The sequence below is a fragment of the Bos indicus x Bos taurus genome, chromosome 4 (assembly GCF_003369695.1).
Source record: "Bos indicus x Bos taurus breed Angus x Brahman F1 hybrid chromosome 4, Bos_hybrid_MaternalHap_v2.0, whole genome shotgun sequence".
Lineage (NCBI taxonomy): Eukaryota > Metazoa > Chordata > Mammalia > Artiodactyla > Bovidae > Bos > Bos indicus x Bos taurus.
In genome coordinates, this window is record NC_040079.1 from 7,153,421 (window position 1) to 7,180,981 (window position 27,561).

Genomic DNA, 27,561 nt, shown 5'->3' on the forward strand with positions numbered 1-27,561 from the left:
GGAGACTCGACCAACCTGGCTTGGCTTCTGGCTGCCTAAGCCGCATCCCTGGGACAACCCGGCCACGTCGGGTTCCTGTCTGACCAAGCTCTGAGCCGTCAGAAGGATGTACTGTTAGAATATACTGTCTGTTCTAGCCAGTGCCCAACCCCGGGCCTCTGATCCCCACCCCTCCACCCTTTCTTAGCGCATTCATGGTCATGGATCCTCCTCGGTCCCTCTGGGAGAGAGATGTATCTCCTGCAGCCCAGGGGCGGCTCTTAAGAACCCTCCTGAGATGAACTCAGGAAGGCCCGGGCCCGTGTCCCGGTCTCAGTGGCCTAGCTGCACTTGTGCCTACCAACCCTTCGTGACTTTTCACTCCTGGCTCTGCTTGGGCCCTGTCCACACCTCCCCTCTGCCTTCACCTTCCTGCCAAAATGCCCAGACCCCGCAGTGTTCTCATTTCCCTGTCAGTTGTTACAGAATAAAACGTGCTTTCACAGCTTTAACTAATGTCTGATTGTGTTTATTTCTGACAAAACCTGCTCGCCCTGTGGTCCCCCCTCGTCCCTGCACTGAGGTGGGATGCGAGCTTTGAGAGCAGCAGCATCCACACAAAGTGGGCACAGACCCCGGGAGGGTGTCCCAAGCTCGCTCTCCTTGAATGGCTGCAAAGGCAGGAAGGAAGGGAGGGGAGGGGAGGCAGCCTGCTGGGAGGGGTCTGCTTGCCCTGGGAGAGTCAGGGGTGGGGGCTCCCCGGGACAGAGGCCACTGCCCAGTTCAGCGAGAACTCAGGGACAGACACACACACACCTCAGGTCTTCAGGCCACAGCTTCATCCTGATCTCCAAACCCAAGCATCCAACCATTTGCTGGGCATCTCCATGGGGAGACTGGGCTCACCAGGACATACAGGATGCCCCAGGTCATCACTTCTCCTCTGTGGTCTGTTGCTGAAAGGTTCCAGCCACCAGGTCCTGGGCACCCCTTTGTCCACGGCTCCCTGCAGGGTGCATCCTGCCTCATCCCTCCTCCCACAGCCCTCGCTGGGCCCCTTGAGCTCCTAACTAGCCCTTCACCCATTCATGGGGCCCCATCCTCCCCACCACTCTCATCTGGGGCCCATTACGCCCAGAGCAGAGATCATCCTAGAAGCCTAGTGGCGTCACATCCCACGCCCCCCATCCCTTTCATGGCTCCATATTTGCTTTGGATGAATCCAGGCTCCTCGCTTCTCCCAGTCCCTTCTCCACGCACCCCATCCCTAGCTTCCCAGCTGCTCCTCCCAGGAGCTCCCCTCTCTGCTCATTCCATCACCCTCCCCTGTGCAGGGAACCACGGATATTTAGGAACACTTAGGAAAGAGCAGGCCATGCTCCGCAATTTGGGGACAGGCTTTATTGCAGAGCCCCAGAGGCCGTGCACTCTCTGTAATCACAGCTGGGAGGTGGGCAAAGGTTCCACTTGAACGAGTCCTCCGTTTTCCTCCTCCTGCCAGGCCTGGTTCTGGGCAGAATCCGGGAAGCTGTACTCACTCTCAGGTCTCAGGAAAACGTAGTCCTTGATGTCCATACTCCAGGGTTGCAGCTCCAAGCAGCTGCCAGGCCCCTTTCCTGCCCCTCAAATCCACCCACCGAGGAACCAGGAATTGGGTGGGCAGGGGTGCGGCAGGCAGCAAACTTGGCCTCAGCCAGGAGTTTGCCCCTAGACAGGAGTTTCCCCACCTTTCATTCATTAGTCACTAGACATGGCCGCAAGACTCAGCACCCCACTCCAAGGGGGCCACAGAGCTCAGCACAGCAAGAGAGCTGGAAAGGGGGTGGAGGAATGTCAAAGGGAGGCCCCCATCTGAGCAACAGGCCAAGCCCAGAGCCAAGAAATCCAGGGGAGATGTACCATGTTCTGCCACCGCGCCAAAACAGATGCCCGCTGAACAAAATGCCAATCAAATAAATAGTCAATAAATACAAGAGACTGGTTTCCCCCGCCCCGGGGAGGCAGCACAGCGAGTCAGCTCTGGGACTGTCAGGTGTCTGCCCCAACTCTGCTGGGGGAAGTGAGCACATGGGCTGGGGCCTCAGGCTCCCTCTGGTCCGATGCCCGCAAGCTCTGCCTCCGGTCCTCACCAGGCCAGGGGTTCCCCAGCCCACACTGGGGACAGTCCTCAGGGCCAACGGCACCGCCCACACCTCACTCACAACTGTCTGTCTTCACCCTCCCTCCATCCAGGCGACCTCGAGGGGCTCAGAAATCCTCCTCTCACAGGGAGTCTAGGCCTGGGGTGCGGGGGTAGCTGCTTCAGGCTGAGCCCTGGGAAAGGGAGGGAGCCTGATCCCCAGACAGGGAGGCCCAGGTCGGGGAGGAAGCGGGGAAAGGACATGCAGAGAAGATGCCACTTCCTGAGCAAGCCCCTTTGAGTGACTCAGAGGATAAAGGATGCTGAACATAAAGCTTTTCAATCTTGATCCAAATTACTGTGGTGCTTTTTGTGTGTTAATGTTTGTCCGTTATGTCAACATTTCCAGAAATTTCACATCAAAGCATGTCAGAAAATCAAAGGAGAACTCCCAAGAGGGGCCTTCGCCACGGCCATCTCACAGGTGAGGAACTCACATGGGCAGATGGTCCAGGATCACAGAACCCGTTGGTGCAGGACCCGGCCTCCTCCCCAGGGCTTCCTCTCCAGCCTCGGAGCATCTTGGCTCCAAGCCCTCCTCCCCAGGACGCCTGGCTGGCCTTGGGCTCCCCCTTGTAGTACAAGGCAGCCCCCACCCTAGTCAGCTCCCGGCCAGGACCTACTCAGGGAGGAGCAGGCAGAGGGAACTTGAGGGCTGGACATCGGCTGCTCTGGCTGGCTCTGAGCCCGGCCTTCCTGAGCTGGGGAAGGCGGGACTTTCCAGAACCCGGCAGGCCTTAGGGGAGGGGGCCCAGAGGGACCAGACACAGCTAGGGGGACGGAGACGGGGGACGGTGACAAAAGAGTCATCAGGGACAGTGGAGCCACGGTCATCCGGACAGCAGGGGCACCTGAAAGCACATCACGTGACAGCGTCACGGCCTCGCGGTGGAGACCCCGTCCCCCAGCCCCGCCTTGGGGAGCGGGGCTCACCACGACCCCTGAGCCCGCCCTCCCAACAGATTCTGCTGCCTCCTCAGGGGTCTGCAAACCCACGAGTGAGGCTGGGCCCACGTGCTCCCCCCAGGACCCTGATCTTCTGTCTGTGCTGCCCAGCACAGCGTGGGGTTGGCGGGGTGCGGGGCACGGAGCAGATGCTCAGGGGCTTGTTCTTCTTAATAAATGACAGCCTTCGTCCACACGCAAAGTCCTGCAACCCTGCCTGACTCGTCCTCCCCACCCCTGCCTGCCCGCCCACCCGCCTGCCCAGCAGTACCTGGGGCCGCTGAGGCGACGGTTACTCCCACAGGAAGCGAACGTACCAGATGGTCTCATTCTTCAGCTGGGGCCCGAACAGGGGATTCAGCTGAGCCAAGATGGCAATGAGCCAGCTGCCAGGGACAGCACAGCGCGGGTGAGCCCAGGGCACCGGGAACTCCACTGTGCGTCACGCCAGTGGTCACATGACCCACCCAGCGCATGGATGGTCTGGCTTCCAGAGAGGGAAGGGTCCCTTGGAGACATCCGCACTGCAGCCAGCTCCGGGGCTCAGTCAGGGCACGTGGGTTTGGGTTTAGGTTTGGTGACTTGTTTTGTAGATTTATAAGATCCCTGTGTTGGGGCTGGACTCAGGGTGTTAGAGAAGAGGTAAGACGGCCCCCAGGGGCACAGAGGGAAGCCATTCTGACTTAAGATGGCTTAACTACCTGGAGAATCCCATGGACAGAGGAGCCTGGTGGGCTAAGTCCATGGGGTCGCACGAGTCCGACACCACTGAGCGAGTAAACCGCCACCACCAACTGCTCATGAGAGAGGCCTCCCTCAAAACCAGAGCTTGGACTTATTCGTCAGTTTGGCAGCCAGGGAGATTTAAACATGGAGCAGGCTGACAGAACTGGGGAGCAATGGTGGAGTGTCTCTTTTGTAAAAGGGGAGGGGCTACCATGAAAGGCACTTACAGAAAGAGAACACCTAGACCCTACTGATGTGGAAATTGACCCCCTCACATGGTCAGGCACTCCCATCTCTTGGTATGTGTTCTGTATCCCAGGACTTGGAATATAGGACAGTATTCTATATGTACTGACTTTGCCAACTTTGAAGACCACTGTTCACCCAGTGGTTCTAAATAGTCAGCATCACAAGCACTCAGGGGCATGCATTAAAAGTACAGATTCCTGGAGGGACTTCCCCGGTGGTCCACTGGTTAAGAATCTGCCTTCCAGTGCTAGGGATGTGAGTTCAATCCCTGGTTGGGGAACTAAGATCCCACATGTGGGGCAACTAATCCCCTCATGCCACAACAAAAGACCCTGTGTGCTGCAACTAAGACCTGATGCAGACAAATAAATAAATTTTAAATAAAAATACAGATTCCCACGTGCAGACTGTGAGAACTATGATGTAGTGAGTCCAAGGTGGAACCCTGAAACCTGTGTTTTACAATCTCTCCAGGGGATTCTGATGCCCATCGGGGACAACAGGCACCGAGTGGGCCCCACTCACTCGTGTCACAGATTAGACAACTGCAGCCCATGGACATGGCAGAGCTTGTCCAGATGATACACTCAGAACCAGAACCCAGAGTTCATAACTCCCAGCCCGTCGCTCTCTTTGCTACTCCAAACCCCTCTTCTTCTGTGGTTTACAGACTCAGCCTTTCAAGAGCTGAATGTGTCGGTACCAGGACAGAGGCGAGAGCAGGGCTGGGAGAGGAGGAAAGAAGGGAGGACAAGGGCCCCCGCGGACTAGGAGCTGGGAGAGCAGTACTTACAAGAGGTAACAGCAGACAGCAGTGGCCACCAGCATAGTGATGATCACTCTGCAATGGAAGAGGATGTCAGGTCAGGATGGATGGAAGCAGCACCCTCCATCTGGCCTGGCCAAGGCCAAGGCCAGAGAAAGAGCTCCTGGTGCCAACCTCTTTCCCTCTGGCCTTCTTGATGCCACCTGAACACAAGGAGGCTGAGATCTACTTGGGTAAGAATTGCTAGATGGAAAAGAAAAACTCTAAGTGTCACCTCTTGGGGAAGCCAACCTCGACCACATCCAACTTACATTATCAATCTTTCCCTTCACCTATCTCCCTTCTCCATCACCCACTGTTTCTCCATCGTAGAGGAGTCATGTTGGAGAACGACACTGCACACAGCTGCATTTGCAGCCACCCACCGTGGAGTGGTCTCCGGGATCCAAAATTCACTGGGCAAAGGGAAGGAAGACAGAAGACAGAGCAAGAAGCAAGGAGACCGAGGGTCATCTCTGAGGCAGAGTAAGCAGTTACGCTGAGAATAGGGACTTGTTGCCTTGAGTCCCACTCCAAGACTGGAAACAGAGGCTTTAAATGCAGCAGGAGAGACTTCAGTTAGAAGAAAAAACTCACCAGTGTGTAGGAGAGTTGATGGACTAAAACGGTTTACAAGGTGAGGCCATGGGACCTCAGCCCCGAGAATCTTGAAAAACAGAGGCAACATCCATATGCAGCCTCAGGCTGAGGCTAACCCTAACCCAAACCAGGCCCTATGACCTCTGCTTGAGGTTGGTGCCAGACACATCAGCATCTGATCCATTCTCTCAACATTACCAAGCACCATGGGCCAGTCCCGAGCTGGGCACTGGGGTCTACAGTGGTGAAAAGGCAGTCTTCCACCTTGAGGAACTTGTCATCAAAGGGTGAGGGCCCATCACTGCTGAAGAGACTATGAAGCAAAAACCCGTGAGTGGTGCAACAGGTATAGAAACCTGCTGGGAGCCCCCAAGAAATATTGACACTGGCTAAAAATTATTCCATACAGCATGTGCCATGCACAACTAACAGTTTTATATACATTATTTTGTGTAATCCTCAGAGCAGCCTTAAAAGGCAGGAGTCATCATCACCCCCAGTGACCCAAGAAGAAAGTGAGGCTTGAAGGGATGAGGGACGCTCAAGGTCACAGCTGGGCAGGAATGGACAAGCTGCATCAGTGGCTCACCAGACTTTACCTTCCCAGGCGCGGGGGCAGGGGGCGGCGCGGGCTTGGCTGTCTCCTCCTTTCGACAGCACGACCTTCTCTGCCCTTTGGACCCGACAGCCCGCCTGTTCCCGGTTGTACGCGGCCCAGCGCGGACCCGGGAGGAGGACTGGGGCGCCGCGCGCCGGGACCAGTGCCCGCTGCCCCGCTGCCGCCTCGCGCCGGAGGAGGGGTGGGCCCAGGCGCAGAGGGGTCCCCAGGGAGGCTGGGCCGCGCGCGATCCTTACCCGCGATTGGGTCCTTTGGGTACGAACCAGGGCCCAGCGATGCCGATGAGGCCCCAGAACGTGGTGAAGATGACGACCGGGAGGGCGAAGGAGTGCGCCGTCATGGCCAGGTGCGGGATGCGGGTCAGAGCTGCGGATGCTCCGCTGGGTACCTGTCACGGCCGGGCAGGGGACTCCGAGCATGCGCAGCAGGACCCTGCCGCCGCGAAAGAGCGCGTTCTGCCGCCCCGCTCGCGCATGCGCGGCAGCTAGACACTCGGGACGGAAGGGAACTTTGATCCGCCCAGCCGGTTTCCTATAGGATTTACGGGATAGAGGCACATATGGGGAAAAGCTATGCTTTATTCGGATAGCACAAAGGTTGAGAATCGAACATGGTTTTCTTAAACCGTGTTTTGCACATCTTTGAAACCAGAGAAGTGGACCTCGGCAGACGGACCCCTGGATGGAGGGAACAGGCCCATCATCACCTGGTCCTTAGCACCCTAGGAACTCAACGTGGGTTTGAGGGAAGGAAAAGGTCTGGAGGAGCTGACCTCCTCCGCGTCTGGCGAGGGCGGGGGCCGGCCCTCAGCTCCTGCCTGGTCTCTATGGCTATTGAACTCACGTTGTCGGTTATACCGCTGGTCACTGAGCTTGTCAGCCCTCTCGGCATCGCTATGGAGACCACAGGCGGAACGAGAGTGGAGGCAGGGCTAGGGCTCTGGCCAAAGACAGAGCGCTCGCTCCTTCCATTCCCAGCGCCCTTCAGCTTGTTTTCTCCAGGAAAAAGTAGGCAGGCTCTCTAACAGTGGGGTCTCCAGGCCCTGGGGTCTGAAGGCTGCCAGACTCTTGAAACAAAACGCAGGAGCCAGCCTGGGCAAGGGTAGGGGTTGGGGGGGTCTCGCCATGCTTCGGCCCTGGGGTCCTCCCCAAAATGGCCAGCGTCCTCTTTTCCATGAGCTAACAGAGGGGAGCCAGAGCATGGCTGTGCTCCTTGAGGAACTGGGCAGCGTAACTTCCCATGATAAACAGCATTTTCAGTAGTCCCCCTGCCCAAGGGGCCCAAGTTTCTCACAGCTGGCACTGGAGGCTTCCTGAGAGCACAGGTGTGGAGGGGCAGGGGCGGCTCTGGTGGGCCTCCGCCTCACATGGGGTTTGTGCAGTGGCGCTAACGCACAGTGGGGCTGACAGGACTAGTCTCTTGCTCTGAGGAGTCTTAAAGAATGGCAGCTGCCACGGGGAGGATGCTGCGGGAATGTCATTCAATGGGAATCCCAATGGTGGGAGCTATAAAACCCCCACTTGAAAGGGCCCTTCTCTCTTCCACCCCGCCAATTCATACCCTCGGCAACTGGCCAAGGGCGGATCCCTCAACTCCCTGTAGAGCCCCATGTGAATGGGTCGGGAGGCCTGGGCTCCATCTTGGCTGTGTGGACAGTGGCCAGGCCAGAGCTCCAAGGGCCCACGGTACAGCTCAGCCCCCAGGACACAGCGCTGGAGACTGCCAAAGGTTAAAAGGCAGGAAGCGAGAACAAAATTCTTGGCTCAAAGCTGAAGAAAACAGGAAAGTGATGGCAGTAAGGCAGAGTCAGGAACACTGGGAACCATAGGTTCTGCCCATGAGGCACTCGGTACCAACATCTCAGGGGCTCTCAGCACCCTTCCAGGGTCTGCTCAAGGGTCCGATTGCTTGGGCCTGAAGCACAGAGCAGGGACCCCACCTGGGGCCCAGCAGCAAGCCAGGATGGAGCGCTACATCTTGCCTGTCTAAAGCCAGAGAAAGGCAGAAGCCTTCCCTCCAAGCTCCCCTGGTTTCCCACCTGTGGGAAGGAAGGCAGGAGGCAGACACCACGTCGTACTTGGCCAGTCAAGCAGCCTAGGCCTCCCCAGAGCAGCTGCCCTGGAAGGAAACATGCCCTACTTCCTGGTGGAAAGGGAGACGGGGAGAGGCAAGGGGAACCGAATCATGTGGGACACCCTCTGTGCTGCCGGGGTGGTCTTCTCAGGCTTCAGTGAGCCCGCAAAGTTCCTGGGGGGCCTGTGGGAAACAGTCCCGGGGAGCTGATCAGGTGGGTCTGCGTTGAAACATTTAAACCAACACCCCTATTGATTCCCAGGCTGGTCCCCAGAGCACCTCTGGGAAGAATGGACTAGACCATTATGCTGAGGGCACCTCCTCCCACAATAAGGACATGGGTAGCAAGGGACAGGGACAAGAGCTGATGACAGCCAAGTCCACTCTGCCTCCTGAGGCCCGTCTTTGCCCACAGAGGAGCTGTCAGCCAGCAGTCCCGCGGAGGCCGGGCACTAACAGGCACTTGGCTTCTCTGCTGCCGTTTCACGTAGAGGGACGTGAAGGCACAGGACAGGAAGGGGGCCATCATGGTTGACCCACTGCCTGAAGCAGAGCTGGGGCTGGATCCCAAGCCCCCCAAGTGCAAACTCATCCATACGCTCTGCTCCGCAGAAATCCAGGGCTTGGCATGACACAGAGGCTGGACTGGTGGGAAGCGCCAGGCCCCTCCAGGGAGACACTCCTCCCGTCTAGGAGCTGTTGGTTGCTCAGGGTGCAGGGATTCTGCTTGCTGCATCCTAGAGGCAGGCCCCGAGACGAGGCAGAGACAGCCTCTGAGGCAGGTCTCCTGTGTGTTGAGACTTCCCTGCTTCTGCTATGGAGCCAGGGGGACACAGCCCAGAGCTAGGCCGGCCCCAGTACTGCTCACCCCCTGCCCTCACCTCATGCCTCAGGCTGTGGGTGGCCCCCTGGATGCTCCCCAACTACCCAGGGGCCGGAGTGCTCCTTCAAGCCCTTCCCCCAGCTGTCATTCCCACTTCAGAAAAGTCTTCTTGCCACCAGAAGCTGAGGATTTCATGATGGGATTACGTACTGAAGCATCTTGAAAGTGAGCTTGAGATAGAATCTCTATGCAAATTTAAGTGCTGTGAGGTCCCCCTGGGCCTGGAGAAGGGCCCCGGGAAACAGGCCGTGCACCTCCTGACCCCCGGCCTCCCCGGGGTGTGGCTTTAACTGCCTTGTCACTGCCCACCTCCCAGTGCTTAGCGTCCCACCCAATGAAGACTCGGGTGGCCTCGAATCCAAGGGCCTGTCACCACGATCACAAGGCCAGGGCAGCATGGGGCTCCAAGGAATGAACTCGTCAGATTCCTGCTCCTACTACAGGAGTGCTTTAGCAGGACAGCCTGGGGCCTCCTGGCCAAGGAGGGGACATGGGAGCCTCTCAGGAGGCTCCAAGACGCAGGCCGTCAGGACCTCCACTGGTTCCCTGCAGGACGGGCCAGGCGGCTTCCAGGCGGTGGGCTCCTCCCTGCAGAGTGCACCAGTCTTCTTCCTGAGCCCTGCCCCTCGTGTGGGAGGAAAGAGAAGCCACAGTGAGCAGGAGAGAACAGTTCAGGTGATCATCCATCCCCCCCACATCCAGCTGCACCCAAGGGAGGCTGGGAGAGTAACCCCCGGCAGAACAGACTGGAGGCGGACAAGGACTGCTCTCCAGGGCTCAAGTGAGTCCCACTCTTCGGACTCTTCCACCCGAGGGCAGCGGAGCTCATGGGGTGATTCTGCCCCCAGGGGACCCTAGGCAGAGTCTGGAGGGAGACATTTCCGATTCCTACAACCCGGAAGGTGCTGCTGGTAACCAGTGGGTGTGTAGTGGGCAAGCCGGGGTTGGCTGAGCACAGGACGGGCCCCCACAACAAAAAACTATCTGGCCCCGAATGTCCACAGTGCCAAGGCTGAGAAACTGCCTGGGGAGGAAGGCTTTGTTATATAAAATCTGGCTGGGTTCTCTGTTTGCTTCAGAGGTACAGTCCCATTGCCCTGTGATTACAACCTGCAGAAGGGCATGGATGAGGGCACCTTCTCCTCCACCTCTGGGGGCCAGGCTCAAAGAGCAACTCGTTCAACAGATGCTGGGTGAAGGACCCTATCTCAGAAGCACCCTCTTTCCTTCTCCCCATTTCTGCCACCCACCTCCCTGCACCCACTGCCCAGCAGCAGGCCCAGGGCCACCCTGCTACCCATGGAGCCTGTCAACCCTGAGGCCAGTCCACTGCTGATGACCACAGACCCCGAGACAGAATGAGAGTGGAAGCAACAGGACGGAGACCCGTGCACAGCCTGGAGAAGCTCTGGTTTTCTTTGTTCAGTGACTACTTGAAAAGAGGAAAATTTCTTGCTTAAGACTTTCAGTAACTGGGTCTCCAGGATAATATCACTTCCCTCAAACCTAGTCCCGGCCCAGCCCTCCAAGCGAGTTGAGAGGCTCTCCTCATGGACCCCTCCCCTGCCTGAAACCTCTAACCTTCTCCTCCACGCAGCACAGTCCTCACAGCCCCTCTGACCTGCACTGACCTCTTCCTGCTGCACACAGGGTCCCCACAGCCCATGACAAGGTGGTGTCCCTGCCCTCACTCGTCCAGTCCTCGAGTTAGTCCTGGTCATAGCTGAGCCTCTAACGGACACCATGGGTATTACTCGCCAGACACTGTTCTAAGCACCTTTGTAGTTGTTGTTCAGTCACCAAGTTGTAAACAACTCTTCCCAACCCCATGGACTGCAGCACTCTAGGCTTCCCTGTCCCTTCCCATCTCCCAGAGTCATTAATTCACTTTACAGATGAAAAACCAAAGTACAGAGAGATTAAGTTGCCCGAGGTCACATGCTAGTTAGCGGCACGACTAGAACTTGAACCTGGGCAGCCTGGCTCTGGAACTTCCTGCTCTTAGCGCTGCGCCCTGCAGCCTGCAGTGTGGGCGCCCAGCCTGTCTAGCTGAATTATAAAGGTGACCTGTCCTGAGCACCCACCGGTCTAGCAAACAGTTAAGCACGTGACCCCTTGGAGCAAGCCTGTGGTAACAGCTGACTTGAGTGGAATCTACCAGGCTGTCAGCTCAGGGCGGGGCTGGGAAGCTGAGGTTCTCCTCTTTGGCGTCCCTGCGTCTAGGAGCTCTGCTGTGCATACTTACTTGCGTGGGAGCGGGACGGCACCGGGGCACAGGTGTAGACGTGGCTGAACCGCCGGCCTGAGGAGGTCAGGTACCAGTGCTGGATGGCCGGCTGGGGGTCATACTCTGTGACCGCCACACCATTCACGGCCGTCATCATAAGCATGTTGATCACCTCATTGGAGAGCTTGGTCCTCTCATCGGTCCTGATCCGGTTCATGGCACTGAATCCGCGCTCACAGCAGGAGGTGGAGACAGGCACGCAGACCACCAGGGCCAGGAGCCGGCTGAGCAGGGGGAAGCGGCGGTGCTGGGCCAGCGCGTGCTTGCACAGCATGGAGAAGGGCAGGTTCTGGGCCATGGCCTTCAGGCCCAGCCACTCCTCCAGCAGAGCCTCCTCGCTGTATCCTGGGGGGAGTGAGAGCTCAAAATACCTGGCCAGGGTCAGGATGTCGTCATTCCCGAAACTGGCCAGGGCCATCCCACTTGGCCAGGCCTTGGTGTCAAACACCTCCATGTTCCTGAGCTGCGGGGGACGGTCAGCGTCAAACCTGCGCTGGAGGTATTCGATCCCCGTCAGGACCACTCTCTCCCTGTCTGCCTGGAACCACTGTTCTGACGTTTCAGTCCTCTCCAGCACGATGCCGTGGAGCCGCCCGTCCCTGAAGCCAGCATTGAACTCTTCCTCTTTGGGGCCTGCCCGGTGACGGAGGGTCTCCAGTGCCACGTAGGCCCGCCCCAGCGTGGCGTTCACCTCGGTGATCAGCACGATCTCCTTCTGGCATACCTCGGACAAAGGCCGGTAGAGGCTCAGGAAGTCCAAGAGGAAGTGGCAGAACTTGAGGAAATGGAAGCCCTTCATCAGCTTCAGCATGCCTTGGGCCCTGTGCCCAACCTGCCCACCCGCGTCCGCCACGCTCTGGAGGTGCCTGGCCAGGGCGGGCCAGCTCAGGGTGAGCGCGTTCAGCGTGCGCCTCTCGCTGGCCACCCACCTGACGGCATTCAGGTCCTTCAGGCGGACCATTTCCTGCTCCAGGGGAGCCGCGCCTTCCTGCAGCTCATTCAGCCTCTTGTTGGAGGACTGGTAGAACTTGAAGACGGTTCGGATGTGCCGGTCACACTTCTTGACCAGGCCGATGCCCCCGCAGGCGTCGACCACGGCCAGGGGGAGCCGGTGGGCCACGCAGTGCACTGGCAGCAGCTGGGGCAGGATCTCCTGGAGCTTCTCCACCAGGCCGCCCCCGCAGCGCAGCGGGGCGGAGCCGTCAGTTCCCAGGCCCACCACCCAGCCCGGCTTCCGGAAGGGGATGTCCAGCTCGTCCAGAGCCGAGATGATTGTCTCGAAGTATCCGTCGGCCGTCTCGCTGTGGAGGGGGGCCAGCGTGAGGTAAGACTCCTTCATCTCCGTCCCCTTCAAATAGCGCAGGTAGATGCCCACACAGGACTGGTCGGAGGCATCCGTGGCGCCGTCCAGCAGCACGCTCAGGCACGGGGAGTTGCGCACGTCCTCCAAGATCTCCTTCTTCAGAGTCTCGGAGATGTGCTTGATGAACTGCGTGCAGGCGGTACGGTTTCGGTACTTGCCCAAAATCATGGTCCCCGTGCTCTGGAGGAGCTGCAGGATCTTCTCGAAGTCGTTCAGGGGCCTTGAGTGGTACGCGATTGAGTAGGCGGCGTGGAAAAAGTGCTCCATGTTGGCCATCAGGTCACTGGAGATCTCGGGGACTGCGGCGGCCTGTGGGGTGTCCTCCCTGACTTCCACGGTGTTGACACAGAGCTTGTGTGCTTTGCTGACTTCGTGGTACTTTAAAGTCTCCACTTTGAAAGGGCCTGTGTAGCCGCGGACCAGCCGGGATGATCTGTCATGGAGACTAGGCCTTTCTTTGCAAGCTGAGCAGAAAAGCTTGGTCTCTTTGGGGTCCATCACTAACCACGGGAACTGCCCAAACCACGACCTCTGAATTGAGCGGGGTCTGTAAGTCCTCTTGATTTTCGCCTGTCCATCTGCCTCCAGTTCACAAAGGCGGGGCCTGCAGTAGGAGGTACACGTCTCCACAGAAGGAACTGGAAGCCACGAGGACTCTACAGCCGAAGCCTGTATGTGCGCCTCTCTAACGGCCACCGTCTTCTTTTTCCCTTTGGGGCAAATCAGACTGTGCTTGGTTTTGCTGCCCAGGACTCTGCAGCCTCCTATCAGCTAAGACACCCCAATTCAGTAAGTACCCCTTATGCAAAGCAGAGAAGATGGATGGGCTCCACCTTTCTAGAAATCAGAAAGTGAAAAGTGAAACGTTGCTCAGTCGTGTTGGACTCTTTGCAACCCCATGGACTATACAGTCCATGGAATTCTCCAGGCCAGAATACTGGAGTGGGTAGCTGTCCCCTTCTCCAGGGGATCTTCCCAGGAGTGGCTTCTCTTGAAACCCTTTCCCATTATTTTCTCTGAAAGCCAGTCTGGCTCCCCACGGGTTATGTGCTAATCCTCATGGTTGCTTCAGCCAGCCGCCCCTTCTCTACCCACACAGCTACCCTGGGATCACGTGACATCAGATGCTCATAAGCTTAATTAACCACCTTGGCCGTAGATGCTGTTGGATGGTCTTAATCCTCTTTCAAGGCACCATAAAGAAATGAGGGCAAACATCCATAAGTCTTCTTATTAGCCTGAGAAACAAAGGGGGCATGGAGGTTTACACAGTAGCTGCTGCTGCTAAGTCACTTCAGTCGTGTCCGACTCTGTGTGACCACATAGACGGCAGCCCACCAGGCTCTGCCGTCCCTGGGATTCTCCAGGCAAGAACACTGGAGTGGGTTGCCATTTCCTTCTCCAATGCATGAAAGTGAAAAGTAAAAGTGAAGTCGCTCAGTCGTGCCCGACTCTTAGCGACCCCATGGACTGCAGCCTATCAGGCTCCTCCGTCCATGGGATTTTCCAGGCAAGAGTACTGGAGTGGGGTTCCATTGCCTTCTCCAACACAATAGCTAGGGGCCAATAAGTTACTGACGGACATATGCAGACCTGCTAACTCCCACAGACCAGCAGTGTTGACGCTAAACACAGAGGAGCAGGGAGAGGGAGGCGAGGCTCACGGCCTGTGGGTCACATGGCTCCTCGTGACCAGTGTCCACCACGTATCTCCCCCATCAGCTCTACCACACCATCCTGGTTTCACCTCCACTCATCGAAGCTCCTTACTTTTCCCAAACAGTCCCAGTTTCTCAGACTATTCTATGCTCTGAAGGCAGGGTTAGTTTCATATTCATGTTTTTCTACCCAGGGCCTAACATAGGGCCCCATGCACAATAGAGTCACACGAGTGTGGCTGAACTGACACTGTGTGACATCCTGTAGCTGCCTGGCCCCTGGACAGACAATTCAAGTGCTTGGCAGATCAAGACCCACCTGGAGGAGGACGGCCTTTCCCCAACTTTGGCCCATGTGGGTCCCTGATCCAGGGTGCAGCTCTCCGCTCCAGTTTTGAGATCAGGTCTGGTTTGGCAGCAGCAGGCCCTGTTTCAGGGACAAAGAGTCATAGTGACGTCACGGCCCTGGACTATCAAGTCAAGCAACCCACGCAAAAGACCTGGGGAGGCCTCGGGTGTATTTCCTGATAAAATCTATTCAACTAGGGGTGCAATGAAAGCATACCTGTCTAGGGTTCCAATTGATTCTTAAAACCCAAAAAAGGCAGCCAGATTAGGGGTATCCCTTAGCTCCATGGGCCAGACATGGAAGCCATGAGTCAGCTACATACATCTAGAGGGGAAAGGGTGAAAACAGGAAGAAATACAGAGGCCAAAAGTAAAGAAGACAGGGAAGATAAAGTCACACAAGAAGTGGGAGAGGGTCACCAACAACTGTCCCCTGTACGTGCTTCTCAGAGACACCCATGGCTGGCCTTGGTGCAGGTGGCTACTACACGGGGCACTTGAAAGGCCCCTAACGCTGTGTCTACACCAGCAGTGGGCCCTGAAATCCGCCTCAAAGAGATTCATGTCTTTGGGTTAAGTACTGCCCTTTACTGAAAACATAAATAGTCTTCAGGGGTATGTGAAAAAATTTCTCTCTTGATTTAAAATAAAATCCATCATCTCTACTTACATGCTTTTTATGTATCAATGTGAATGGGTGTATAAACTTTTTTGGAAAGACATATGCAAGCAACTGGTAACTGTGGGCATTTCTGTTGAGGGACTGAAAAACAAGGTAAAGGGAGACTATTTTCACTATTCATCTTCAGATCACTGGGATATATTTATATGTTCATGTGTGTGTGTGTGTACCCACATATTATTACTAATGAAAATATAATAGATTATTAATCTGTGGTAGACTGAACACATATCCTTCTTAAAACATCTCTTAAATGAGGGCAAATGAAAAATAGCAGTAAAAAGAAGCATAAGCCCAAGAGAGACACTGCACTAGAAATGTTAATGCATCTTTAGAAGGAAAGGAGATAAAAGAGAAGAACTGACAGAGCTGAACACCAAACACCAGCAGAGGGGATAACAAGGAGAAAAAAGTGAGGCTGACCTCAGAGTCCCCACAAGAGCCAGGACCTGGAGGCACCAGGCACAGCAAAAGGTGGTGGCCAAGAAGAGACCTGTTCAAGTCCAGCTCCTCTCACCTAGTCCAGGAAACCGGAAAATACCACCACCCTCCCTCGGGGAGAAGAGAGATTAGTCCACAGAAAAACTTAACCAGAAAGGTTCTAGGCCCTGGGATGGTGGGGTGAGTGAAAGATGAAGGAGAACCACTGCAATGCAAATAGATGAAGACAGCCTACAGACCAGAAGTTGTATTCCAGGGCTCAGAAACACCAGCCTGGCATACAGCCATGCAGGAGACCACAAGTTTTCTTTAGAGAAACAGACCTGCCCCTCCCCAGCCCCCCTCACCAAAATACCTACGGATCCAGCCTTTGGAAGGTGTTTCAGTGAAACATCCAGGTTCACAGATGGTCACCCTACAGTGAATGTAACTGAGAGGTTAACAGGCAGGAAGGCCAGGGGTCTCCAAATGGAGGAAATAGGCTGCAAGTGTCAGACATTTCTTATCTCTCCCGTAAGCGGCAGGAGGAAACAAACTACAAGGGTCAGATTTTTTTCCTTCTCTATACAAAATTAAAAGGCGGTCTTTCTTAAAATTCTGTGTTGCCATGACGACACCTGGTCCCACCTGAACTTAACTTTTCTCAAACCTTGAGCTAACCAATGCATTTTTCTTATGGAAATATTTTTCTTAAGCTATGTTAATGAAACTATGTATTGGCTTTGGAATTTGCCTTTCTTCAAAATGGTTCCACCTAAGACTAACTTTTTTTCTTTTCTCAAACCTTGGGCTGATTTCATATCAATTGTTTTATGGCTGGGGGCCATCCTATCTCAAAAATGCATATTGTGGAAGAGGGGCCTGGTGAAACTCCCTCAGCCTTGAAGTGTCTCTCTTATCTGATTAATAGCTTTCTAACAGACATAAAACAGCTTGCAAAAGACTAGCAGGTGGGCACTCTTTCTGCTCCCTTCTGATGTCCATGTCAGAAGCTTTCTCTATCTCTTTTATACTTTAATAAAACTTTATTACACAAAAGCTCTGAGCAATTAAGCCTCATCACTGGCCCTGGACTGAAATCCTCTCCTCCAGAGGCCAAGAATCCAGCATCTTTCACGGCTTAGCAGCAACCTTTCATAACCTACCCCTTGAGTCCCAGCCATGCACACAGAGATTCCAGTCAGTTTTTAAGGCTTTATTCTTAAATATGAATGAACCTAAAGATATTTATTCAAGACAAACTGTGAACATGAAACAAGAAGGAAAAAGAATGAAAGGAACTAGAGATAGAAGCAAAACAAAATTTCAATCCCTCCCCTAAAAAGGAGAATATTCCCACCAAGAAAAGTCATAATAGTTATCCATGAAAAGAGCAATGAAGACTCTGAGATTAAAAATATGATAGAAGAAATTTTTAAAAATTAAATAGAATTGTTAGAAAATAAAATGGAGGAAATCTCTAGGAAAGTCGAAGAAAAAACACAGAAGCAGAAAACAGGAAAAAAAGTAAAAAGTAAAACAAAACCAGGGACTCGATTTAGAAAGTCTAATATCTAACTAATAGGACTTGGGAGAAAGAAAAAATAGGAAGGAAGAAATAATACAAAAATGTTTCCTCAAACTGGAAAGTATGTTTCCACATGGAAGGGAAGCACCAGATACCTAGAACAAAAGATGATGAAAAAACATTTATATCATTAAGCACTAAGTACTTCAAAACACTGGGACAGATCTTAAAACCTTTAAGAGTGGAAAAACAGGCAGTGTTCAAAGATTTAGGAATAAAAATATAATTAGACTTCTCAACAGGACCTGTAAAACCTAAAAGCAGTGCTTTCAAAATTCTGAAGATAATCATCTCCAACCTGGAACTCTATACCCAAACTAAGTTATCAATTGTGAGAGCAGAATAAGGGCATTTTTAGACATACAGATTCTAAAATATTTCCTCCCATGAACCCTTTCTTAGAAAGTTACTGAAGGATGTGCTCCAATAAAATGAAGACGTAAACCTAAAAGAAACAATAGATCTGGAAAATAGGAGAGAGACAAAAGAAAGTCCAAGGCCACAGATATGCAGCAGGCCTAAAGAATAACTAGCTTAGGCAGAGCAGAGGGACGGAAGACTCAGTGATAGACATCTCCAGAAAAAAAGTGAGATAAGTCACAGGATGTTCGATCATGTGGAAGAAATTCTTTGAGGAGTTGTATAATTCCAGGGAGAACTTGAGAAGAAGTGGTGATAGCACAGAAAACTAAAAAAATAAAAAATAAGAAAAAATTCAATTCCGGCGGGGGGGGGGGGGGGGGAGGGGAATCTTACAGCAGAGGAAACATCATCATATGTCACTTTGATTAAAAGTAAATAATACATAATTAGGCAAATAATTCACATTGAATTAACCAAAAAAGTATGATATACCTGTTCTGAGAGGATGGAAGGAAGAGAAGTGGGGGTCTGGGGTGATGTAAGAGGGCCATATCTTCATCCTCCACAGTTGGAATCAATAGATAATATCTAAAATCAATAAATCAGGAATAGCAATAAATATATGCAACAGGATATTAAAGTGTGGTTCTGTCTGCCTGTTTTAAAGGCCCCCTCAAAATAGGAGCCAACTCTTTCCCCATTCCAAAGCTAGACCACCGGAGCCCTACTTGGAAAGAATGGCTGAAACACTGGGCTGTAACCCAAAGCTCCACCACCAAGAGGGAGTCAGAACACTGGACATGAAGATGTCAGGGAGTTGGATATTAGAGATGTTTCTGGAAAGAGCTGTTGGGTGTACTGTTGAGTCCCCCACACTACCATGGGGAAGGGTAGAGTGGGGTGGCTTCTTTCCTCTGCCTAATGGGAATGACGTATGACCTGCATTTCCTGGAGTTGTGGGACTACTCAGGAACCCGGGCCTAGAAAAAATTGAAGACATAAACTGACCCATGGGCCTAGCTGCACCAAGGCAGGTGGAATCTTAAGATCCCTGACCAGGCATCACACCGGCATCACTTAAATTGGACAGTAGATTCTTAACCACTGGACCACCAGTTAAGTCCCTGTCTCTCTGAATTTGACCATTCTAAGTACTTTTTCAGATTATTTACTGTAAACAGAATCATAGTTTTTATCATTTTGTGGCTGGCTTATTTCACCTAGCATAATGTCCTCAAGGTTCATCGATGTTTTGACATGTGTCAGAATTTCCTTCCATTTCAAGGCTGAATAATATTCCATTGTATGTATAGGTTACATTTGCTCATCCATTCATCCATCCAGGGACATTTGGGTTCCTTCCACACTTTAGCTATTGTGAATAATGCTGCTATTCTGTTTTCAGAATATTCTGAAAATATTGCTGCTATTCTGTTTAAACCTTGCTTTCAATTATTTTGGATATATACCCAGAAGTAGAATTGCTGAGTCGTAGGATAATTCTTGGAGAAGGAAATGGCAACCCACTCCAGTACTCTTGCCTGGCGAATCCCTTGGACAGAGGAGCCTGGTGGGCTACAATCCATGGGGTCACAGAGTCAGACACAACTGAGCAACTGACACATACACACATGATAATTCTCTCTTTAGCTCTTTGAGGAACTGCCATATTCTTTCCCAGAGTGACAGTACCATTGTATATTCCCACCAACAAGGCATAAAGATTCTAATTTCTTCACAACTTCATCAGTACTTGTTTTCCATTTTTTTTGATAGTAGCCATCCTAATGGGTGTGAGGTGGTATCTCATTGTAGCATTGATCTATGTTTCCCTAATGATGAGTGATATTATCTTTTCATGTGTTTACTGGCCATTTGTACATCTTCTTTGAAGAAATGCCTATTCAAGTCCTGTATCCATTTTTAATCAGGTTTATTGCTGTTGAGTTTTAGGAGGTCTCTGTATAGTCTGGTATTAACCCCTTATCTGATATATGGTTTGCTAATATTTTCTCCCATTGTGTGTGCTGACTTTGTATTAGGTTTATGTGTTGTATTTTTTTTTTCTTTTTCTGGCCATGCCACATGGCTTGTGGGATCTTAGTTCCCCAACCAGGGATTGAACCCAGGCCCTCTAAAGTGAGAGCACAAAGTCTTAACCACTGGACCACTAGACAATCCCTGGGTTATATGTCCTTTGATGCACAAAATTTTACAGTTTTCGTAAAGCCCAACTTGTCTATTTTTTTCTCTGTTGCTTGTGCCTCTTAGTCTATGTAGGTAAAGGTTTGTCAATTTTGTTGATCTTTTCAACGTTTGGTTCCACTGATTTTTCTCTATTGTTTTTCTATTGTCTATTTATCTCTGCTCTAACCCTTATCATTTGCTTCCCTCTGTCAGCTTTGGGTCTAGTTTATTCTTCTTTTCCTAGTTCCTTAAGTTGTAAAGTTAGGTTGTTGATTTAAGATCTCTCTTGTTTTTAATGGAAGCATTTATAGCTATAAATATCCCCCTTAGCACCACTTATTCTGTCCCACATCAAAATGATATGTTGTTTTTGTTTTCACTCATCTTTAAGTATCTTCTAATTTCTCTTGTGATTTTCTTCCTTAATCCATTGGTTGTTTAAAGTTGCTTAATTTCCACAATTTTGTGAATTTTCCAGTTTTCTTTGTTATTGATTTCTAACCTCATCCCATTATATTTGGAGAAGATACTGTTTAATATCTATTTTTTTAATCTATTGAGGCTTAATTTGTCACCAAACATAATCTAATGCCTCACGTGCATACGCGAAGAATGTGAATACTGCTACTTTTTGGTAGAGTGCTGTATCTAGTAGATATCTATTAGATCTAGTTGGTTATTGTCTAAGTACTCTATTTCTTTATCTTCTTTTTGGTTTTTCTACTCATTATTGTGACTGGGATACTGAAGTCTGTAACTATTATCATAGAACTGTTTACTTCCTTCAACTCTAGCAATTTTTGCTTCACAAATTTTGAGAGTCTGTCATTAGGTTTATATATATAATTTTATATCTTCTTTCTATATTGAAACTTTTATAAATATATAATATCTGTGTCTCTTATACATTTTTTTGATTTAAAGTCTATTTTTTCTGATACTTGTATAGCCAACTCTTGCTCTCTTTTGATTATTTGCATGGAATATTGTTTTCCATGCTTTCACTTTTAATCTATTTGTGTCTTTGGGTACAAAATTAGTTTCCTATGGACAGCAAAAAGTTGGATCATGTGTTTTTATCTGTTCTGACAATGTTTTTTGATTGGAGTGTTTAACCCATTTACAATTAAAGTAATTACTGATAAGAAGGGACTTATGACTGTCATTTTGCTATTTGTTTTCCATATGCCTTAGGCTTTTGCCCTTCATTTCCATCATCACCGTCTTCTTTTGTGTTTAGTTTATTTTTGTAGTGAAAACGTTTAAATTCCTTTCTAATTCCCTTTTGTGTATATTCTATAGCTATTTTCTTTCTGGTTACATGGGAATTACATTTAGGAATTCCCAGGTGGCTCAGTGGTAAAGAATCAGCCTGCCAACGCAAAAGAAAGGGATTCAATCCCTGGGTAGGGACGATCCCCTGGAGAAGAAGATGGTAACCTATTCCAGTATTCCTGCCGGGAAAATCCCACAGGCAGAGGAGCCTAGCAGGCCACAGTCCATGGGATCACAGAGTCAGACATGACTTAGTGACTATACAACAACAAACATGGCAATTACATTTAACATCCTAAAGTACCAACACTCTTAATTTCAATTTAGCTTAACTTCAATAGTATACAAAAACTGCTCCTTTACAACTTTCCCCATCTCTTTCCATCATTGATGTCACAAAATTACATCTTTATATACATGTGTCCCAAAATATAAACTAGTAATTCTTTTAAATGTATTAAATTATGTAGAAAATAAGATATGGAATTGCAAAAGTTAGAAAATACTAGCTTATAGATTAATAATTGTTTTTTTTTTCCTTTAAATGTACCAGTCTCTCAAATCATCAGGAAACAAAAGGTACAGTTACCAACCACTGTTATGATAACACCAGCTTTTATAACTGCCCATGTATTTACCTTGATTGAGATCTTCATTTCTCCATAAGCTTTCAAGTTACTGTCTAGTGTCCTTTCCTTTCACCTTGCACACCTCCCTTGAGTGTTACTTGCAAGGAACAACTAGTGGTAAGGAGCGCCCTCAATTTTTGTTTAGCTTGACATCTCTTAATTCCACCCTGACCTTTGAAGGACAGTTTTGCCAGATATGGGACTCGGTTGACTTTTTTTTTTCATTTAGCACTTTGAATATACCTGCCCACTGCCTTCTGGCCTCTGGAAGTTAAATCTGTTTATAATCTTATTGAGGTCCCTTGTATGAGATGATTCACTTCTCTCTTGCTGCTTTCAAGGTTCTCTTTGTTTTTGAAAGTTGGACTACAGTGTGTCTCAGTGTGGGTATGAGTTCATCTTACCTGAAGTCTACTGAGCTTCTTGGATATTTGTATTCATGAAGTGAAAGTGAAAGTGTAGGTCGCTCAGTCCTGTACAACTCTTTGCAACCCCACAGACAGTAGCCCACTAGGCCCCTCTGTCCATGGGATTCTCCAGGCAAGGATACTGGAGTAGGTTGCCTTTCCCTTCTTTAGGGGATCTTCCTGACCCAAGGATCGAACCCAGGTCTCCCACCCTGTGGGCAGATTCTTTCCAGTGTGAGCCACCATGTCTCTGATCAAATCTGAGGAGATTTTAGTCATTCTTTCTTTCCTTTTCTCTCTCTCTTTTCCTTCTGGGACTCCAACAATGTGCATGTTGGTCCACTTGATGGTTTCCTACATGTCCCTTGGGCTCTGTTCATTTTTCTTTGACTTTTTTGTTTCAGGCGCTCCATAATTTCCATTGTCCTATCCTCAAGCTTGCCGATTCTTTATTTTCCCTGCTCAAATCTGTTTTTGTATTCCTCTAGTTAATTTTTCATTTCAGTTGTAGTTTTCAGCTCTCAATCTTCTTTTTGGATACTTCTTTGGTTTTCTCTCTATTGATATTTCCATTTTATTCATACATTTCTGTCTTGACTTTCTCCACATCTCCCTAAAGTTCTCTGAGCATGTTTAAGACAGTTGTTTTAAAGTATTTATTTAGTATACCTGCCATCAGGTCTTTTTCAGGGACAGTTTTTGTTTAATTTTTGCCTCTGAATGGGTCATACTGTCCTATTTCTTTGTGTGCCTTGTGATTTTTTTGTTGAACACTGGACATTTGAATCTTAATAATGTGGTAATTCTGGAAATCAAGATTCTCCCCTGTCCCCAAGGTTTGCTGTTTTTATTGATTTGGGTTACCATTATTATTTTTTTTTAATTTTTTAATCATTATAGGCTATCTCTGTGCCAAATATCAGCCTGAGGTGTAAACTTAAAGTCCTCTCAGGTCTTTTCGAGTCCTTCCCTAGTCATGCAAATTCACTGTCTTAGTTTTCCTCCTATATGGTTTTGAATGTCCTAGTCTCTAATGTCTGGTTTCCAAAAAAGGAAAAAGAGAAAAAGAGGAGGGGGAAGAATCTGCAGCAATAGGGGAGGTATACAACACTGGCTGCTTACTTCTTGGTCTGCACCTCTGTGATGAGAAGCAGCAGTCAGTGATCAGAGCACTGACCCCTGACTGATATTTAGAGGACAGTGCCCTTTTGGCCCACCCCAATTCCTGCCAACTCTGTTCAACCTGCTCTAGTCATACAGTACAGCCGCTTGCACTGTGGTAGGAGAGAGAGATGGGCAGCTGCTACTGTGCTAAGAGCTGAAATTGACAAAACTTAACCACAATTTACTTTCCAACTCTTCCCCTGTAAGCTGAAAGCCTCTGACAGATTTCAGAGTTCCAAAATAGCTACACCAGACAGATTCTACCAGTGCAACTGTTGTCCAGGTAAGGAAACAGATTCTTGGTGCTCTTCCCAGAGTTCTCCTCCTAATCAGGACAGTTTTGAAGAGTACAGTATTGGTCATTTTATTAATTAAAATTAGAAAACACAAATGTGACTAAAAAGTGATTGGAGGCCTATCTGTTACCTGAGTGTGACAAGTCATGGGCCCCACTCAAGGTTTCACCCTATAAGAAAGCCAAAATGGAGGCCACAATTTGCTTTTATTTTTGGCCTCAGCATGCGGGATCTTAGTTCCCTGACCAGGGATTGAACCTATGTCCCCTGCAGTGGTAGGGCAGAGTCTTAACCCCTAGACCACCAGGGAAGTCCCAGGGGCCACCTTTTGAATAAACCCCTGGACCAAACACTCATAACCACATAACCAAATCTTAAACTGTCCTAATTTCCTCAAAATGCTGACTCTGGTTTTAAACAAGATTTAAGTTTCTTTCATGTCAGAGTGACTATACAGCTTCTGAGACAATTAGCTACACACAAGAAAAAGTTAACAGTGCTACTACCCTAGAGAGAATATAATCACAATAAAAAAAATACTCCTTAATTCACATTTTATAAACCGAGCATTACCTGCTGAGAGCCAAACTTTTAACCACTTTGGGTGTGAAGTCTCCCAGTTCATGAACAGTTTGTTTCTTCCTCAATAAAATATTCCTATCAGGAAAGCTCTCTTAATTTTCTTTTAACAATGCAAAGGGTAAAAAAGAAAATCCCCAAAGAGGTGACCCAAGCAAGTGGTGATGGAAAAGAATTGAAGCTGTTTTAGAAATGCATCCTGCTGAAGTTTGTGCTTTTAAAAACAATGTCTATATATGTGTGTTTCTTAGGCATAATGAAACCAGTTACTGGAAAAAACAGCTAAAAATTTTTGGTGAGGAGGACTCAGTGATAGAGATTGGTGGGACAGGAACTGTCATTTTTTTGTTATATGAGAATTATTTCAATTAAAAAAATATATAATTATTGGGCTTCCTTGGTGGTCCAGTGGTTAAGGATCCGCCTTGTAATACAGGGGACCCGGGTTCGATCCCTGGTCCAGGAAGATTCCACATGCTGAAGAGCAACTAAGTTGGTGAGCCACGACTACTGAGCCTGCGCGCCTAGAGGCTGTGCTCCACAATGAGAAGCCACCACAGTGCGAAGCCCGCCCACCACAACAAAGACCCAGCACAGCCAAAAAATCAAATAGATAAATAAAGGTCTTTAAAAAACATAATTATGAAGCAATATTTTTAAAGACTAACTGAAATCGTACATGAGACTGAATATCCCTGAAAATGTTTGCCTCAGTTACGCTCCCTTGAGGATCGGTCACCTCTGACTGCCTGCAGCAGTGGCCCCAGAAGTGCTGAACCCCAGGCACGGCTCTTTGAAACTATGGCTGAAATGGTGCTAAAAAACCTTTTCTTTTTGATCTCTTCAGAACAAGTGAAACAGAGGGAATTTGCAAACAGATTCTCCATGTCTTAATAATGGAAAAGTGACTGAAGAGATATAAATATATCACGTGCACGCATGTGCATGTTGATACACACACACACACACACACACACGAAGTCCAGAAAAATGGCCTGGCTTGCAAAGACAGATTCTGACCCTTTCAGGCTACTCTGACCCCAGGGTTGGCAGGCTGGCTCCCGCACCGGTTTAGAGACAGCCCCTCTGGCTCCTGGCACTGCTTCTTTCTCTCTAGCTCAGCAGGGCCCCACCGGGAGGCCAGATACGGCTCACCATGCAGCAGCTAGCCTCCCAAACAACACATAAGCCACTCTAACTCCCACTCATGTCACTGAGGGCTCTCCCACTCAGTTTTCTTTCCACTTGGTGACCTGACTTCTTCTCCCAGCTGTGAGGTCCAGCTGTCGCTGACGAGCTCACCTGTAGAAAAGGCACTGCACACCTGAAGTGAGTGACCTGCTACTCCGCATACGATGACACCTTTACTAGTAAAAACAAGGGTTACCACATAGTGCCTGTATTGGCTTGTCTGTTTCTGTAATGACAACTATTAATTTCTTAACAGTGAAATGTAACTGAATTTTCTTTTTTGGGGGGTGAGGGGAGCAAGAGATATCACCAAATATGGCCAAAGTTTGAAACCAGAATTTAAAATACTGAAATAAAAGAACAGCTGGAACTCTACATAGTGATAAACAGTTCTAAATGAGCAAGTCCACAAAAGTAAAGGTTGGCAGAGGAAAGCACTAAAATCAAAGCACAAACCTCTTCTTTTCTCCATAATCAAGTGACTGTCCTCTACAAGTTCAGTCCTATTGATAAGACAACTGGTGGGGCCATGGAGGCTGAACCTGACCTGGAAAATACCAGCTGAAAAGCTTTAGTCGACAACAGTTTAACTGCTGCACAACTGACAGATTAACATTAAATCTGACTGCATCAAATTGAGACTGTCTTTTTAAAAAACAGGTACCATAATAATAAAATCTAAAAGAACAAATCTACTAGTTGTAAGTCCTAACAAGAAAAACTACAGAACTAGCTGGGTTTCCTCGAATGAAAAGAGCACAAGGAAATCGACAGCGCAAATGTGCTGCGATGCAGTCTGAGGCCCACCGGACCACAGAGACCCAGGACCCAAGCCAACCCCAGCCTCACCCCAGGGCAGTAGCCCCTTTCTGCACCTCAGTTCTCCCGGAGGAGAGGCCTACTTACTGAAGATTTCCCCACTTCCGAACATATAGAAGTTAAAAAGAAAAGGATAAAACATGCTTAGATGACATGGTCCAGCTCAACAACCCAAGTCAGGCCCACGCCATGGGAAACACACTGCTGTACCACCGGTCACCCGTCTTCCCCATGACTTTCCGCAGGGGCCCAGAGGGCAGAGGGCACCACTGCTGCTCATTCCTTCACAGGAAAAGCCAACTTCCTGTGAGATTGGTTTCTTACAAACCAGTCTCCCCCTCGCTCAATGGCTCTCTCAGGCACTGTGGATGGTAGTAATGTTCTTTGAAGGTGTGCTTCAAAGGCCTTGGCCCAGGACACGAGTACAATACCTCTGTCCTCATGAAAGAAACAATTTTTCACATCCTTTCTCAACATTTGAGGAGCCATTTAAAACTGTGAACAATGATAAGAAGTTGTATATTGGTCAAGGATGTACAGAAAATACTCAGGTGCCCAGGAAAGGGCGCTGTGAGCCGGCAACATGACACCAGGTAAGCCACAAATACTCGGATTCCTTATTCTGTAGAAGTCATGACCCAGGTCGCTGGTGGAATTCCTAAGTTAGGTACAGCAGCCTGTTCTGCAAGGCTTTTGTTACAATATAGGCTAGTAATAATAACGTTTAAGATGAAGAGTTGTCTTTTTCGTGCCACGTGAAAATCTGGGCTGCCTGATGGATAAAGGAGGCAAAGAGAAGAACAAGGAGCAAATGCAAGAGAGGAGGCTGTTCCGGGAAGGTGGCAGCAGCGCGTGCGGATCATGCTCTGGGGCCTATAGCCCAGGGACACCCGGGCCGGCCCTGCCCACCCCGCTGGCCCCGGGATGAAGCAGCACTGGCCAAAGCAGAGGTAGGAATCCAGGAGTCCAGCCGGACACCCTTTCTCGCCTCCCTGCCTCCGCTCCCGCCGTCCCCAGCTCTGTCATGTCTGGAAGCCTGTCCTCCTTCTGCGCCTGGTTTTCAGCGCAATTAAAGCACTTCATTCTCTGTAAAGCCTGTCCTTACCCCTCCCTCGGATGCCTGGCCACATTAAGTCACTGTCTCCAGCGGCCCTAGGGTGCTTCCTGAACCTCTTTTACAAAGCTTGTGTTATTTTCCAGTTTCTTCTTAAAGTGCCTGTCTCTCCCACACTTGCTTGTCTCTTGGA

At 49.9% G+C, this 27,561-nt stretch overlaps 2 protein-coding genes across 4 annotated transcripts in view; both read right to left on the reverse strand.

Moving 5' to 3' along the window:
* Positions 1-1,358: 1,358 nt before the first annotated feature.
* Positions 1,359-6,557, reverse strand: ATP6V0E2 (ATPase H+ transporting V0 subunit e2). The gene is made up of 4 exons (XM_027538680.1): positions 6,339-6,557; positions 4,872-4,919; positions 3,375-3,489; positions 1,359-3,009 (listed from the first exon to the last, which is right to left on the reverse strand). The coding sequence occupies exons 1-3, from the start codon at positions 6,440-6,442 to the stop codon at positions 3,396-3,398; spliced, it is 246 nt and encodes an 81-aa protein (XP_027394481.1). The 5' UTR covers positions 6,443-6,557; the 3' UTR covers positions 1,359-3,009; positions 3,375-3,395.
* Positions 6,558-6,662: 105 nt separating this feature from the next.
* The window catches only part of ZNF862 (zinc finger protein 862), a 33,164-nt gene continuing 12,265 nt past the window's right edge, over positions 6,663-27,561 (reverse strand). For 2 of the 3 annotated variants that reach the window (XM_027538678.1, XM_027538676.1), the window contains exons 6-8: positions 14,686-14,793; positions 11,304-13,418; positions 6,663-9,683 (exon numbers count right to left, since the gene is read on the reverse strand). In XM_027538678.1, the coding sequence (XP_027394479.1) occupies positions 9,496-9,683; positions 11,304-13,418; positions 14,686-14,793 (2,411 nt within the window). In that variant the 3' untranslated portion in view covers positions 6,663-9,495. The remainder of the gene's footprint in view (positions 9,684-11,303; positions 13,419-14,685; positions 14,794-27,561) is intronic. The other variant, XM_027538677.1, reaches the window with a different exon arrangement.